Here is a 13,836-nt window from a genome sequence, read left to right as displayed (position 1 = left end):
CAGATTATAATGCCAACCCTATATGTACAGTATTTATCCTAAAAAACAATTGAAAAATTAAATCAGACAAAATGACAAATTATTATGGCAATCCTAGTACACTAAATAATATACATACAGATTTTTTTTAGTTGCCTTATTTCCTGATTTGATGTCAATGGGCAGGTTAAATTTTAACTGTGTACAATTGTTGAGGAATGGGAAAATACAAGCCAAAAAAAACCACCATATCGTAGTAAGCTACCATGGTTATACTGCTCTCACAGGAGAAATAATAAAAAAATTTGCAGGGCATGAATAGATAATGTGTCATGGATGGATATCCCATAGCCTTGAAAATGTTTTTGTTCTGAATACAGTATTTTAGTCTATTTTGCAGGAAATATTTTCAGCATAGCTTTCTTCAATTTTGCTGGAATAAGTGTGACAAGAGAAATCAGTGCTACCACACGAATGGTTCTGGACAGTGTACGAACAATCATTATCTGGGTTGCTGCCCTAGCCTTAGATTGGCAGAAATTTATCCCACTCCAAATATTGGGATTTGTTGTTCTGATCATCGGAATGATGTTATACAATGATATTGGCATACAGTTTATAAGGAGGACAATTATGACACGTGTTTTACGGAGACCCTTACCACCTGATGAAGACCAGGAGAGATTGATCCCAGAGGACAATGCTAATCGTCGCGGAGGAAGTAAGTATTCCACTGTTATCTGACACACTTTGAAACCAGAAAAAAAATGTCCACTCCGATTATGCAGGTTGTCTTCATAGTTTACCTTTTCTACAAGGATATGTATATTATAAACATACAAATGTGTCCATTAAAGCAGACTGTTGGAATACTCAGGTGTTGGATAAGGCCGGTTTCACTGTAAATTGTTTCAGTCCCTGGTCAGGTTTGGTTAAAGTATGTTGTGGAAATTATGGAAAGGTGAACAAGGGGTATATTTTTTTCAAGTGTGAGGGCCGAGGGGTATTTTCTAAAGAGGTTTACAGTCATTTAGATTTTAAAATAAAAAAAATGAATAAATTTTCAGATGACTGGGTTTCGACAAAGTTTGATAATAATCTAGCCTGCTAGCAAGGACACTGCTTGTCATCTTGCTTGCCATCTAAGAAGGACTGCTTCCCATGATACCTTGATTTTGTTTTAAGTTATCTCCCTTTTCATCTAGGTAGGTTCCCTTCCCATGATACCTATATTTGGTTTTCAGTTATCTCCCTTTTCATCTAGGTAGGTACCTAGATTTGGTTTTCAGTTATCTCCCTTTTCATCTAGGTAGGTTCCCTTCCCATGATACCTAGATTTGGTTTTCAGTCATCTCCCTTTTCATCAAGGTTGGTTCCCTTCCAATGATACCTAGATTTGATTTTCAGTTGTCTCCTTTTTCATCTGGGTAGGTTCCCTTCCTATGATACCTTGATTTGGTTTTCAGTTATCTGCCTTTTCATCTAGGTAGGTTTCCTTCCCATGATACCTAGATTTGGTTTCCAGTTATCTCCCTTTTCATCTAGGTAAGTTCCTAGATTTGGTTTCCAGTTATCTCCTTTTTCATCTGGGTAGGTTCCCTTCCTATGTAACTAGATTTGGTTTCCAGTTATCTCCCTTTTCATCTAGGTTGGTTCCCTTCCCAAGATACCTAGATTTGGTTTCCAGTTATCTCCCTTTTCATCTAGGTAGGTTTCCTTCCAAAGATACCTAGATTTGGTTTTCAGTTATCTCCCTTTTCATCTAGGTAGGTTCCCTTCCCATGATACCTAGATTTGGTTTTCAGTTATCTCCCTTTTCATCTGGGTAGGTTCCCTTCCCATGATACCTAGATTTGATTTTCAGTTATCTCCCTTGTCATCTAGGTAGGTTCCCTTCCCATGATACCTTGATTTGGTTTTCATTTATCTCCCTTGTCATCTAGGTAGGTTCCCTTCCCATGATACCTAGATTTTGTTTTAAGTTATCTCCCTTTTCATCTAGGTAGGTTCCCTTCCCATGATACCTAGATTTGGTTTTCAGTTATCTCCCTTTTCATCTAGGTAGGTTCCCTTTCAAAGATACCTAGATTTGGTTTTCAGTTATCTACCTTTTCATCTAGTTAGGTTCCCTTCCCATGATACCTAGATTTGGTTTCCAGTTATCTCCCTTTTCATCTAGGTAGGTTCCCTTCCCAAGATACCTAGATTTTGTTTTCAGTTATCTCCCTTGTCATCTAGGTAGGTTCTCTTCCCAAGATACCTAGATTTGGTTTTAAGTTTTCTCCCTTTTCATCTAGGTAGGTTCCCTTGCCATGATACCTAGATTTGGTTTTCAGTTATCTCCCTTTTTATCTAGGTAGGTTCCCTTCCCATGATACCTAGATTTGTTTTTCAGTTATCTCCCTTTTCATGCAGGTAGATTTCCTTCTCATGAAGCCTAGATTTGGTTTTCAGCTATTTCCCTTTTCATCTAGCTATAGGTAGGTTACATTCCCATGTTGCTTAGGTTTGGTTTTCAGTTATCTCCCTTTTCATCTGGGTAGGATCCCTTCCCATGATGCCTATATTTGATTTTCAGATCTCTCCTTTTTCATCTGGGTAGGTTCCCTCCCCATGATGCCTATATTTGGTTTTCAGATCTCCCTTTTCATCTAAGTAGGTTCCTTCCCATGATGCCTAGATTTGGTTTTCAGTTATCTCCCTTTTCATCTGAGTAGGTTCCCTTCCCATGATTCCTAGATTTGGTTTTCAGTTATCTCCCTTGTCATCTAGGTAGGTTCCCTTCCCATGATACCTTGATTTGGTTTTCAGTTATCTCCCTTTTCATCTGAGTAGGGTTCCTTCCCATGATTCATCTGCCTTTAACAAAGTTTGTTATTTTCAAGAAGAGTAGCTCTGAACATCCTTGAATCTTATAATAAGTGTTCTTTATTACCCGTGAACCCTTCAGACAAATGCAGTACAGATTTATGATTCAGATTTTACTCTTTGAATAATTAATTCATTTTTTACTTTCTCCACAGATATTCAGGATTAACCACAACTTACATGGTATATATAAATCCTGAACTTGCACTATTTCCTACAATCCTACATTTTAACTGTTTAGCTCTTTCCCCCATGCATAGAATTATGCCAAATAAATTTACGTTGATGATGGACTTATCATCTTCAATGTTTTTTTCTCAATTCGATGATGTTATTTTACCAGATGTTTTCTTGTAATGAACTGTTCTATATTCTAATTGTCACATCCAAACCTTTCATTGCTGACTTTGCTCACTGTCCAAATTTTATAAGCAATTATGTGCTTATATTTTCACTCTGGTAGATAATTTGAAATACTACCTTGTTATATTTATAATTTAACATGTTGAACTTTAATCTGATTATTAATATATTGATTTTGTTTCTCTAATTTTTGTGCTATTTTCACATTTTTTTATCGTTGTTAGCAAAATTCTCCTCCTCACTAGTGAAAAATTTATTCTCTGCAAATGATTGGTCCAAAATCAATTAGGACATCAAATTTTCTTGATTTCTTCTGAATTTGCCTATTTTGACATCATGAAAATAGGCACAATGCTTGATGATGTCAGATATAAAGAAAACAACTTGATGCAAATTTAAGCAAAAAAGGATGGATACAAATTATAAGAGAAATAGATACATCATACCACCTCAATAACTCGTGTATTGCAGCACAGAGTCCTCACAATGTGGTTTTCCCTCCACTTTCACTGTTTTCCCCAATTTTCATCCACTTCCCACAATTTTACAAATATTTCATGTTTTGCACACACTGTAGAAATACAGTGTTGTAAACCATTATTTCAAGTCTTTTCTTTATTGCAGTATTTTAAGAATTCACATCAGTCAAAGCCTTGTGAATATGATTTTAAAAATTACTATTGAATACAAATTATTTCCCTTGTTTTGAAGAAATACCAATACAAATACTGGTTCCCTGATGTGAAGCACTACATTTGTGGACAAGTAAATAGAAAATAATAAATAACTTTAATTACAAGAATATCAGAACCAAATGACCATTAATAATTTATATTATATATCATATGTAACTAGAAGTCTTAAAAGGACCAGCCAGCGAATTTTACGTAAGGTGACCTATAGTTGAATGTTGTTTTAATTTCTGTGTCGTTTGCTCTGTTGTGAAGAGTTGTCTCATTGCCAATTATACCACATCTTCTTTTTTATATTTATATGTACCCGTTTGTCTACAATAGACAATACTGCACAGATAAGGAAAACATTATAAAAGTCTAAAGATTTGAGCAACAGTATTGTTGATAAATATTTAAGCTGAACAAATAGCAATCATCAGGGTATACCGGTATATATTAGCAAGGACTTGTATAGTAAGATGATATGCTTCTATACAAATCCTTGATATGAGCCTAAAAATATCTTTGAAAAAACTAGGATTAAAAACCATCATCCCTCAAATTGTTCAGTATTTGTTGATACTTTTTTCTCATGAATGTTCAAATACTATTGCTTTTATTATCTTTTTATTACAGATATTCAAGAGGAGCCTCAACCTGGTCCATCAAATGCTGCTATATAATCGTTTTTGATTGGTTCATTTGAATTTATTCTTGAATCTGATTAGTGGTTTATGGACCAATAGTATGTTGACCTTTAAGATTGTGATACAAACTTTTGAACAATATTTTGAGTACTTAATATATATATTTATGAGAATGGGTGCAATATGATTGTTTTGATATGACTGTGACATGAGAAATAATATATTTGTTATAACACTTTTTGTTTGTAATTTTTGCCAAAAAAAAATGTATTTAATTAAGTTACAAAGTTATAAATTTTTTGTGTACTAACTGATAGTGCCTCTGTTGTGCTCCTAGCATTGACCACACAGAAAAATGAAAATAGTAATATAAACTTAGAAATAAGTACCTATGTGAGACTCTTGTAATCATGGGATTCAAAGACTGTGATTTTCATTTATTTTTTTGTTGTTGATATAAATGTTGGTGGTTTTAGAATATAAAAATGTAACTTTGATGGATATTTGAATTCTGTTTTTTTTTTAAATGAGAGTACGAATTGTTTCGACATACTATAAGTTTATACTGAATTAATAACGACTTGTTTATTTTACAATCAGAGGCAGATTTAGGGAGGCCCAGGGGCCTAGCCCCCCCTTTTTTTGAGAAAAAACATTTGGTTGGTTATTTAGGGATACACTGAAGCGTGAAGGGAGCGGGCCCTCTCTTAGGCAGCCAGTGGGCTGCCACTTATGAAAATTTGTAGATCCACCATTGACAATGAGATTGTTCGACACACTATTTACTAAGCGTTACATTTTAATAAGGCTTAGTAGTATGACTGAGTACTTCATGACTTTGTTATTGCAAATTTTATTTCAACATGTTCAACTGATCGGGCGTAGCTTATGTTTTGATATGTGTAAGGACAGTGTATTTGAAGATGTGTGTGATTATGATGATTGCCGTTATAATTGATATTGAATACTAATCACATGTCAGTGTCACCAAACGCATATACAAAAGAACTCAGTGAATGATATGGGATGAATAACTAGACACTTAAATTTCATAGATGAGCTTATCCCAAAACTCCTGTCTATTGATGGACTTGTCTTAAATGAGCGAACTTCTTAAACTCCGCTCAGTCAAGTGAAATAAATCTAGTATAAGTTGTCTATTAATCCTCATCCCTCTGCTCCTATGCCAACATCCACCAAAGTATTCCTAACAAATTTTTGTTTTGGGCTATCTTGCATTGATGTGCGCTTACTAAGCTTCAATTTTAGGATAAGAACAAATCATGATTTTTGAAATCAAGAAGAGGTTCAAATTACTAGTAGGTTTCACTCTATGATATTGTTTTGTGTTTATGTTCTTTGAGATGTATTTTTTTCTCATGGAGAACCATTTCACACACACAATGATTTTTCAAAAAACTTTATATGAAATTCAAAGGTTGCAATATATTTACCATTTGACAGATGCACAAAACATTTATGATAAAAATAAAATTTGATCAAGGTTGCACTGTAAAAATATCACATCAAACTCAATTTTAAGTATATTTATATAAGGTTGGACTGTGTATATATCACATTGCTTGTTTACATGGCTATCACCAAAGTATATAGCTCACAAATAGTTTATTTACTGTCAGACTAAGGTTGGACATTTAAAGTAGCACATTTTTTTGTTGCAAAAAGCATTTACGGTACAATGAAAATATTATTCAAATATATATTTATGGGTTGAATTGAAGAGACCTATTTACTTGTTGAATATTTCATTTAAAAAGATTGATATTTAATCCCAAATTGGTCCCTCCCTGTAACCAATCTTTCCTACTTGTGAAAATGAGGGTTTGGATGGTGTTTATCAAATATAGATTAATAATTGACAAAGGAATAGAGGATCAATAAATAAAGAAGATAGTAATGGACAAAAAAAGAATAGAGAAGAACAACAGCCTCATTAATTTAGACAGTGTGTGACATTTATACCTTGTGTCTTTAGAATCTTTGGTATGTTTGGATTTACATTGTTCATAGGTACTATTTTAAGCTTCTGTTTAACACAGATTATTTTTACTGCTTTTTTTTACTCTTTAAACAGGCATTGACGAAACTGGCTATTACACAAGCATTATCACTTTTAAAGGACTTATTTCCCTTAGATAAAGCTGTAATATGATTGGTTAATTGTTGTTTGCTTTATTTCCAGTGGCAAATATTTCAATAATGTTAAGAAAGTTATGTATTTATCTATTTTTGATCTTAATGTATTACAGGTTAAAATAGCAAAGTAAGTCGTGTCGCATAATGCAAATTGCGTACATGATGAAATGTGACTTGACTATATAGTAATTTTGTATCTTTTTTTTTTTCTATTTGCAAGTACAGAACAAAATTTTGTAAATAAATAAAAAAAATATTAAATTAATTTTTATACATTTGAGTTGTTTTTCATTTTATGACAGAAATCCAGATATATAAATGCAAATGTAAGAATGCAACTTAACAAAATAAGACAGAAAGGAAATGGCAATGGAAAATCATAATTCATGATGCTATTTAGACATTCACAACCTAATTATTTATATTCCTTTTGTCCTTGATATCGTAGGAAGCTAAAAGACTTAATAACAAATTATTTTCAAAATGTTCGCTTACCTGGTTCATAGTCTATAGTTAGCTAACATCAAATTATGACCAAAAAAAGTTTCTTGTGAACCCTGCCAGACAGACATGTACACCTTACAATCATAACATGCTTTAAATATAGTTGGCCTATTGCATATAGTACATGTATCTAAGAAACAACTTAACCAGGAAAACTCAATGATCAATAAAAATTGGGTCTTAGTGAAGTCAGATGTTAATTAACAGACATTTGCGCCTGTCCCAAGTCAGGAGCCTCTGGCCTTTGTTAGTCTTGTATGATTTTAAATTTTAGTTTCTTGTGTATAATTCGGAGTTTAGTATGACGTCCATTATCACTGTACTATTATGCATATTTTTAGGCGCCAGCTGAAGGACACCTACGGGTGCGGGAATTCTCGCTACATTGAAGACCCATTGGTTGCCTCCGGCTGTCATTGTCTGCTCTATGGTCGGGTGGTTGTTGCTTTGACATATTCACCATTTCCTTTCTCAATTTTATACATATACACAAACACATTATTTCATACGCCCAATGTGGCTGATCTCTTGATTAAAGTATTAGAAAACAGAACCGTTGAAAACTGAAAATTAACATTGGGCAATGAACCGTGACAATGAGATCAATGTCAAACAAAACATGCCAGAATGACATCTTCATCCTTAAATATTTTTGTATACACAAAATATAGTTGTCATATTGCATACAGTATTAGAAAAACGGTCCAAAACACAAAACTTTACTTTAACAACTGAACCCTGACATTTTGGTCAAGGTCAGATGACATCTACAAGTTGGACATGTACATCTTACAATCATTTCATACCCAAATATAGTAGACCTATTGTAATAGTATCTGAGATATGGACTGGACTACGAAAACGTTACCTTGTTCACTTATCCATGAAATGAGGTCGAGATCAAACTGTTTAACGGACTCTATATGGACTTTGCAAGTTAAGCATAAACAAAAAAAAAGTTACCCTGTAACCAGAGACATATAATACAATATATTGTATTATATGTCTCTGCTGTAACTCATAAGAGGTCAATTAAGAATGCAAAATCTTTGTTTTCAAGTAATCACTGAATTCTGAACATTAGGTTTAGGATACTAGTAATGTATGGACACGTGACAGACAGAAACTTCATAACATAAGACAGCTGTATATAAAGTAGGCACTGGCTACGGTTACATGGAAATGTAACAATAATAAAAATATTATTGTTACATTGGAGACTAATTGCCGGAATGTATTATTGGGTGAGGAACCGATTAATTACGATCAATGTAACAATAATTATTGAGATCTATTGAGGCTACGGTTACATGGCGTTATTGTTACATGAAAAACAGCAATGTACGATGGGGCTAGTAATATGTACTAATGATAATAAAAGTTAAAGAGATTTATTTTATATACAATATATACAATAATAACATACAATTTCTTGATTTTTTTTATTTACAATGACAGTTTCTACATATCCAGTCATTGAAGTGGTTTTTATACGACCGCAAATTTTGAAAAAAATTTCATCGTATATTGCTATCACGTTGGCGTCGTCGTCTGCGTCGTCGTTGTCGTCGTTGTCGTCGTCGTCGTCGTCGTCGTCGTCCGAATACTTTTAGTTTTCGCACTCTAACTTTAGTAAAAGTGAATAGAAATCTATGAAATTTTAACACAAGGTTTATGACCACAAAATGAAGGTTGGTATTGATTTTGTGAGTTTTGGTCCCAACATTTTAGGAATGAGGGGCCAAAAAGGGCCCAATTAAGCACTTTCTTGGTTTTCGCACTATAACTTTAGTTTAAGTTAATAGAAATCTATGAAATTTTGACACAAGGTTTATGACAACCAAAGAAAGGATGGGATTGATTATGGGAGTTTTGGTTTCAACAGTTTAGGAATGAGGGGCCAAAAAGGGCCCAATTAAGCATTTTCTTGGTTTTTGCACAATAACTTTAGTTTAAGTAAATAGAAATCAATGAAATTTAAACACAATGTTTATGACCACAAAAGAAAGGTTGGGATTGATTTTGGGAGTTTTGGTTTCAACATTTTAGGAATTAGGGGCCAAAAAAGGGCACAAATAAGCATTATTCTTGGTTTTTGCACAATAACTTTAGTTTAAGTAAATAGAAATCAATGAAATTTAAACACAATGTTTATGACCACAAAAGAAAGGTTGGTATTGATTTTGGAAGTTTTGGTCCCAACAGTTAAGAAAAAGGGGCCCAAAGGGTCCAAAATTCAACTTTGTTTGATTTCATCAAAATTGAATAATTGGGGTTCTTTGATATGCCGAATCTAACTGTGTATGTAGATTCTTAACTTTTGGTCATGTTTTCAAATTGGTCTACATTAAGGTCCAAAGAGTCCAAAATTAAACTTAGTTTGATTTTGACAAAAAATGAATCGGTTGGGTTCTTTAATATGTTGAATCTAAAAATGTACTTAGATTCTTGATTATTGGCCCAGTTTTCAAGTTGGTCCAAATCTGGGTCCAAAATTAAACTTTATTTGATTTCATCAAAAATTGAATAAATGGGGGTCTTTGATATGCCAAATCTAACTGTGTATGTAGATTCTTCATTTTTGGTCCCATTTTCAAATTGGCCTACATTAAGGTCCAAAGGGTCCAAAATTAAACTAAGTTTGATATTAACAAAAATTAAATTCTTGGGCCTCTTTGATATGCTGAATCTAAACATGTACTTAGATTTTTGATTATGGGCCCAGTTTTCAAGTTGGTCCAAATCAGGATCTAAAATTATTATATTAAGTATTGTGGAATAGCAAGTCTTTTCAATTGCACAGTATTGTGCAATGGCAAGAAATATCTAATTTCACAATATTGTGAAATAGCAAATTTTTTTAAAATTAGAGTTATCTTTCTTTGTCCAGAATAGTAAGCAAGAAATATCTTATTGCAAGATTTTTTTTAATTGGAGTTATCTTTCTTTGTCCAGAATCAACTTAAATCTTGTTATATACAATATACAATGTATATTCACTTTTTACTACCAACTGATAAATTTAAATAATCTTTACCATTCGAAGATAACAAGCAGTTTTTTTTACATCTTAATATTTTATGATGTATTTAAATGAGTAGTTATTGTTGCAAACTCAATTAGAATATTTTAATTGAGATTAGTTTTGGAATAAGGGAAAGGGGGATGTGATTAAAAAATTGGGTTCAATTTTTCTCATTTGAAATTTCATAAATAAAAAGAAAATTTCTTCAAACATTTTTTTGAGAGGATTAATATTCAACAGCAAGGTGAATTGCTCTTAAGAGAAAACAAAAATTTTAAGTTCATTAGAACACATTTATTCTGTGTCAGAAACCTATGCTGTGTCAACTATTAAATCACAATCCAAATTTAGAGCTGAATCCAGCTTGAATGTTGTGTCCATACTTGCCCCAACCGTTCAGGGTTCAACCTCTGCGGTCGTATAAAGCTACGCCCTGCGGAGCATCTGGTTGGAGCATGTTCAAGTCCGACAAATTTTTGATGAAACAACTCCAAGCAATATTCGTATATTGGTTTAAAAAGGAAAAAAAAATACCTTTGGATTGGGTGTGCTCCATCTGATTTTGAAACGAAATTACGTCCTCCATGGACGAGATTGAGGATGGATACATCATCGTAACATGTATACAGAAGTTCATAGTATTTTAGTTCACAGTTAGCGAACTTTGCTCTGATGTATATATGAAGTTGTAGGTTTGTGTCTTGATATTGCTTCAGTTTCGTTTCAAACGCATCCGAAGTTTTAATGTTTCCACCCAATACAAAATTGGTAATAGGAATCTCTTCGTCCATTGTTCAAAGTATAATAACAGTTATAAAAGTAGCTCTGCAGTTAAATACTAAGAAGGGCACACTTTTCTCAGCCCGAGCTTCTCAACAACAAACCATCATATTATACATATATTTTCGCCTTTGGCACTACTTATCTGAAGTAGTACATACATATCTTTAAGAACATCAAAACCATTAATACGTAAAACTATTTATAAACATCATTTGTTTAACAATGATATTTATTATTTATCATTATAACAAGTATTATTTTGTACATATGAAAGAATTAACCAACAAAACTTTAGAAGATTTAAGTTTAATAAATCTAGCGTACATTGCTGATTTTCATGTAACAATAACGCAATGTAACCGTAGCCTCAATAATTATTGTGACATTCGTAATTATTAGTCAGTTCCTTGCCCAACTTTGCATTCCGGCAATTAGTCTCCAATGTAACAATAATATTTTTATTATTGTTACATTTCCATGTAACCGTAGCCAGTGCCTATAAAGTATGGAAGATTCAGGTATTCTACATTCTGAAATATTCATCTTTTAAGAATAAAATTGAGAATGGAAGTTTGTCACCACCGCTTCTGGATCGCTTTTAAGTGTCACACCACCAATTACTCCCCCCCCCCCCCCCCCCCCAATTTAGAACATTTGTGAAAGTAGGCCTACTCGGACCAAACAAGTGCATTTGATGTCGTTGTTTACTTAAACTAACCAACAAATTGGCAGAAATGAAACTTTAGGGAAAATATTAAGACCATTTTCAATTTTTGAGCAAAAATTTACTTGTTTATGAGTTTGCATACAAAATTGAGGATTCAGTAATGCACTCTATTTATAATTTCCAGAACACCAAGGGTTATTTTATGTGGTAGCTATATTCAAAAGACCTCTTCTTTCTTATATGACTTTTATGCTCCACCTACGATAGTAGAGGGGCATTATGTTTTCTGGTCTGTTCGTCCGTCTGTTCATCCGTCCGTCCATCTGTCCCGCTTCAGGTTAAAGTTTTTGGTCAAGGTAGTTTTTAATGAAGTTGAAGTCCAATCAACTTAAAAGTAAGTATACATGTGCCCTGTGATATGATCTTTCTAATTTATATGCCAAATTAGAGTTTTGACTCAAATTTTACGGTTCACTGAACATATAAAATGATAGTGCAAATTTCAGGTTAAAGTTTTTGGTCAAGGTAGTTTTTGATAAAGTAGAAGTCCAATCAACTTGAAACTTAGTATACATGTTCCCTTTGGTAAGATCATTCTAATTTTAATGCCAAATTAGAGAATTTATTCCAATTTCACGGTCCACTAAACATAGAAAATGATAGTGCGAGTGGGGCATCCGTGTACCGTGGACACATTCTTGTTTGAACATCTGTTGAAAATTGGCATATAGAAAGCTGATACCTGTACAATTCTGGATATACCAGGCCCCGGCGCCATAAAATAAACATCACAAACAGAAAAATAAATGAATAAATTGCTTTCAAATCGTATTCAAATCTCTTTCAAATCGTGGTTCTGCGATTTGTTAGTACCATTTGCTTGCGATTCATTAAACAAATCATAGACAAATCAGAATTTTCTTAATTCCCAAAATCTGATTTATATGTGATTTCGTTCTATTGTATGATTTGTATGCCATTTGTTTCTGTTTTTGTGTGATTTCTTTATGATTTGTTTACTTAGAATATTGTATGAAATGATTTGAAAGAGATTTGTTAACTTTGTTAGCTATCTTGGTGTGATTCATTGATGATTCGCTACAATGAATAAAATGTAAATGCATTCCAGTTTCAATATTTGTTTATCTATCTCTCTGAGGTCAAATTCAAATTTCAAATACTGTACTATATTAACTGAACGAAGAAGGTTGCAAGATGAGGAGTTGTATTCACTCTATGAAAGATGACGATGGTAAGGAATCTTTATATTTATAATTTCACATATTTAACTAATACTATTCAAATGTTAACCTTTAAAATTCAGAAACCGTGTTCATTTCAGTATCTCGTAATCAAGATAGTTTAGTGCCGTTAGGATTAATTTTAAAAATTAAAAATGTGTAAAAGGTGTGTAAACAGAACATTTCAAGACTAGCTTTCCGAGCCAGCAGATAAAATTCACTGACAAGTATAATGTTTTAATTGTTGTTTATACTGACCAGGTCCAGGGCAAAATGGACAAAGCTATATATATATATATTACAATGTGGCAGATTTGGACCAAGACTAAAACCCATCACCTATTCAACATTATTCTACTAAGTACACGTGGTTGCCTATGGTTTTTTTTTCAAATTTCGTTTTAGTCAAATTCGGGTAAAAAGTAAGAGAAACTGCACAAAGAACAATTTGTCCCTCATCGCAACCAAAGATAGTACTCCTTTTTACAATTAGTGGAGTAGCTATTAAAGGTAAAATGAAGACACTTATTTTTGATCTGGATGTTAATGATATAATCTGTGAATTGATGATTGATGCCAATTTATTTACGATTTGCTTGCGATTTGCTTGAGGTAGGAATATGATTTACTTCTGATTTGTTAAATATTTGATAACAATTTCTTAACGATTTGAAAACAATTTGTTTCTGATTTGTAAATGATTTCAAAACAATTTCTTGGCAATTTATTTATGATTTGCTTATGACTTGTAAGCGATTTGTTCATGATTTGTTATAGTGATTTGTTAGCTCATTTGCATGTGAAATTTTATCACTTTCAAATCACAAAGAAATCATACGATTTGTTTATCATTTTACAGATACTGCAATGCTTACATACATCAATTGACCAATTGACCTATTGCGATTACTACCAGTTTAATATTTCA

General features: G+C 32.8%; 1 protein-coding gene across 2 annotated transcripts in view; it reads left to right on the top strand.

Moving 5' to 3' along the window:
* The window catches only part of LOC134692755 (solute carrier family 35 member F6-like), a 37,175-nt gene extending 30,212 nt beyond the window's left edge, over nt 1-6,963 (top strand). Inside the window, exons 7-9 of one of the 2 annotated variants that reach the window (XM_063553269.1) lie at nt 380-700; nt 3,003-3,030; nt 4,521-6,963. In XM_063553269.1, coding sequence (XP_063409339.1) covers nt 380-700; nt 3,003-3,016 — 335 coding nt within the window. In that variant the 3' untranslated portion in view covers nt 3,017-3,030; nt 4,521-6,963. The remainder of the gene's footprint in view (nt 1-379; nt 701-3,002; nt 3,031-4,520) is intronic. The other variant, XM_063553268.1, reaches the window with a different exon arrangement.
* The last annotated feature ends 6,873 nt before the right edge of the window (nt 6,964-13,836 follow it).

This window comes from Mytilus trossulus, chromosome 12 (assembly GCF_036588685.1).
Source record: "Mytilus trossulus isolate FHL-02 chromosome 12, PNRI_Mtr1.1.1.hap1, whole genome shotgun sequence".
NCBI classification, from domain to species: Eukaryota; Metazoa; Mollusca; class Bivalvia; order Mytilida; family Mytilidae; genus Mytilus; species Mytilus trossulus.
The sequence above is the reverse complement of the archived record's forward strand: the minus strand, read 5'-3'. Positions and strand labels throughout refer to the sequence as shown.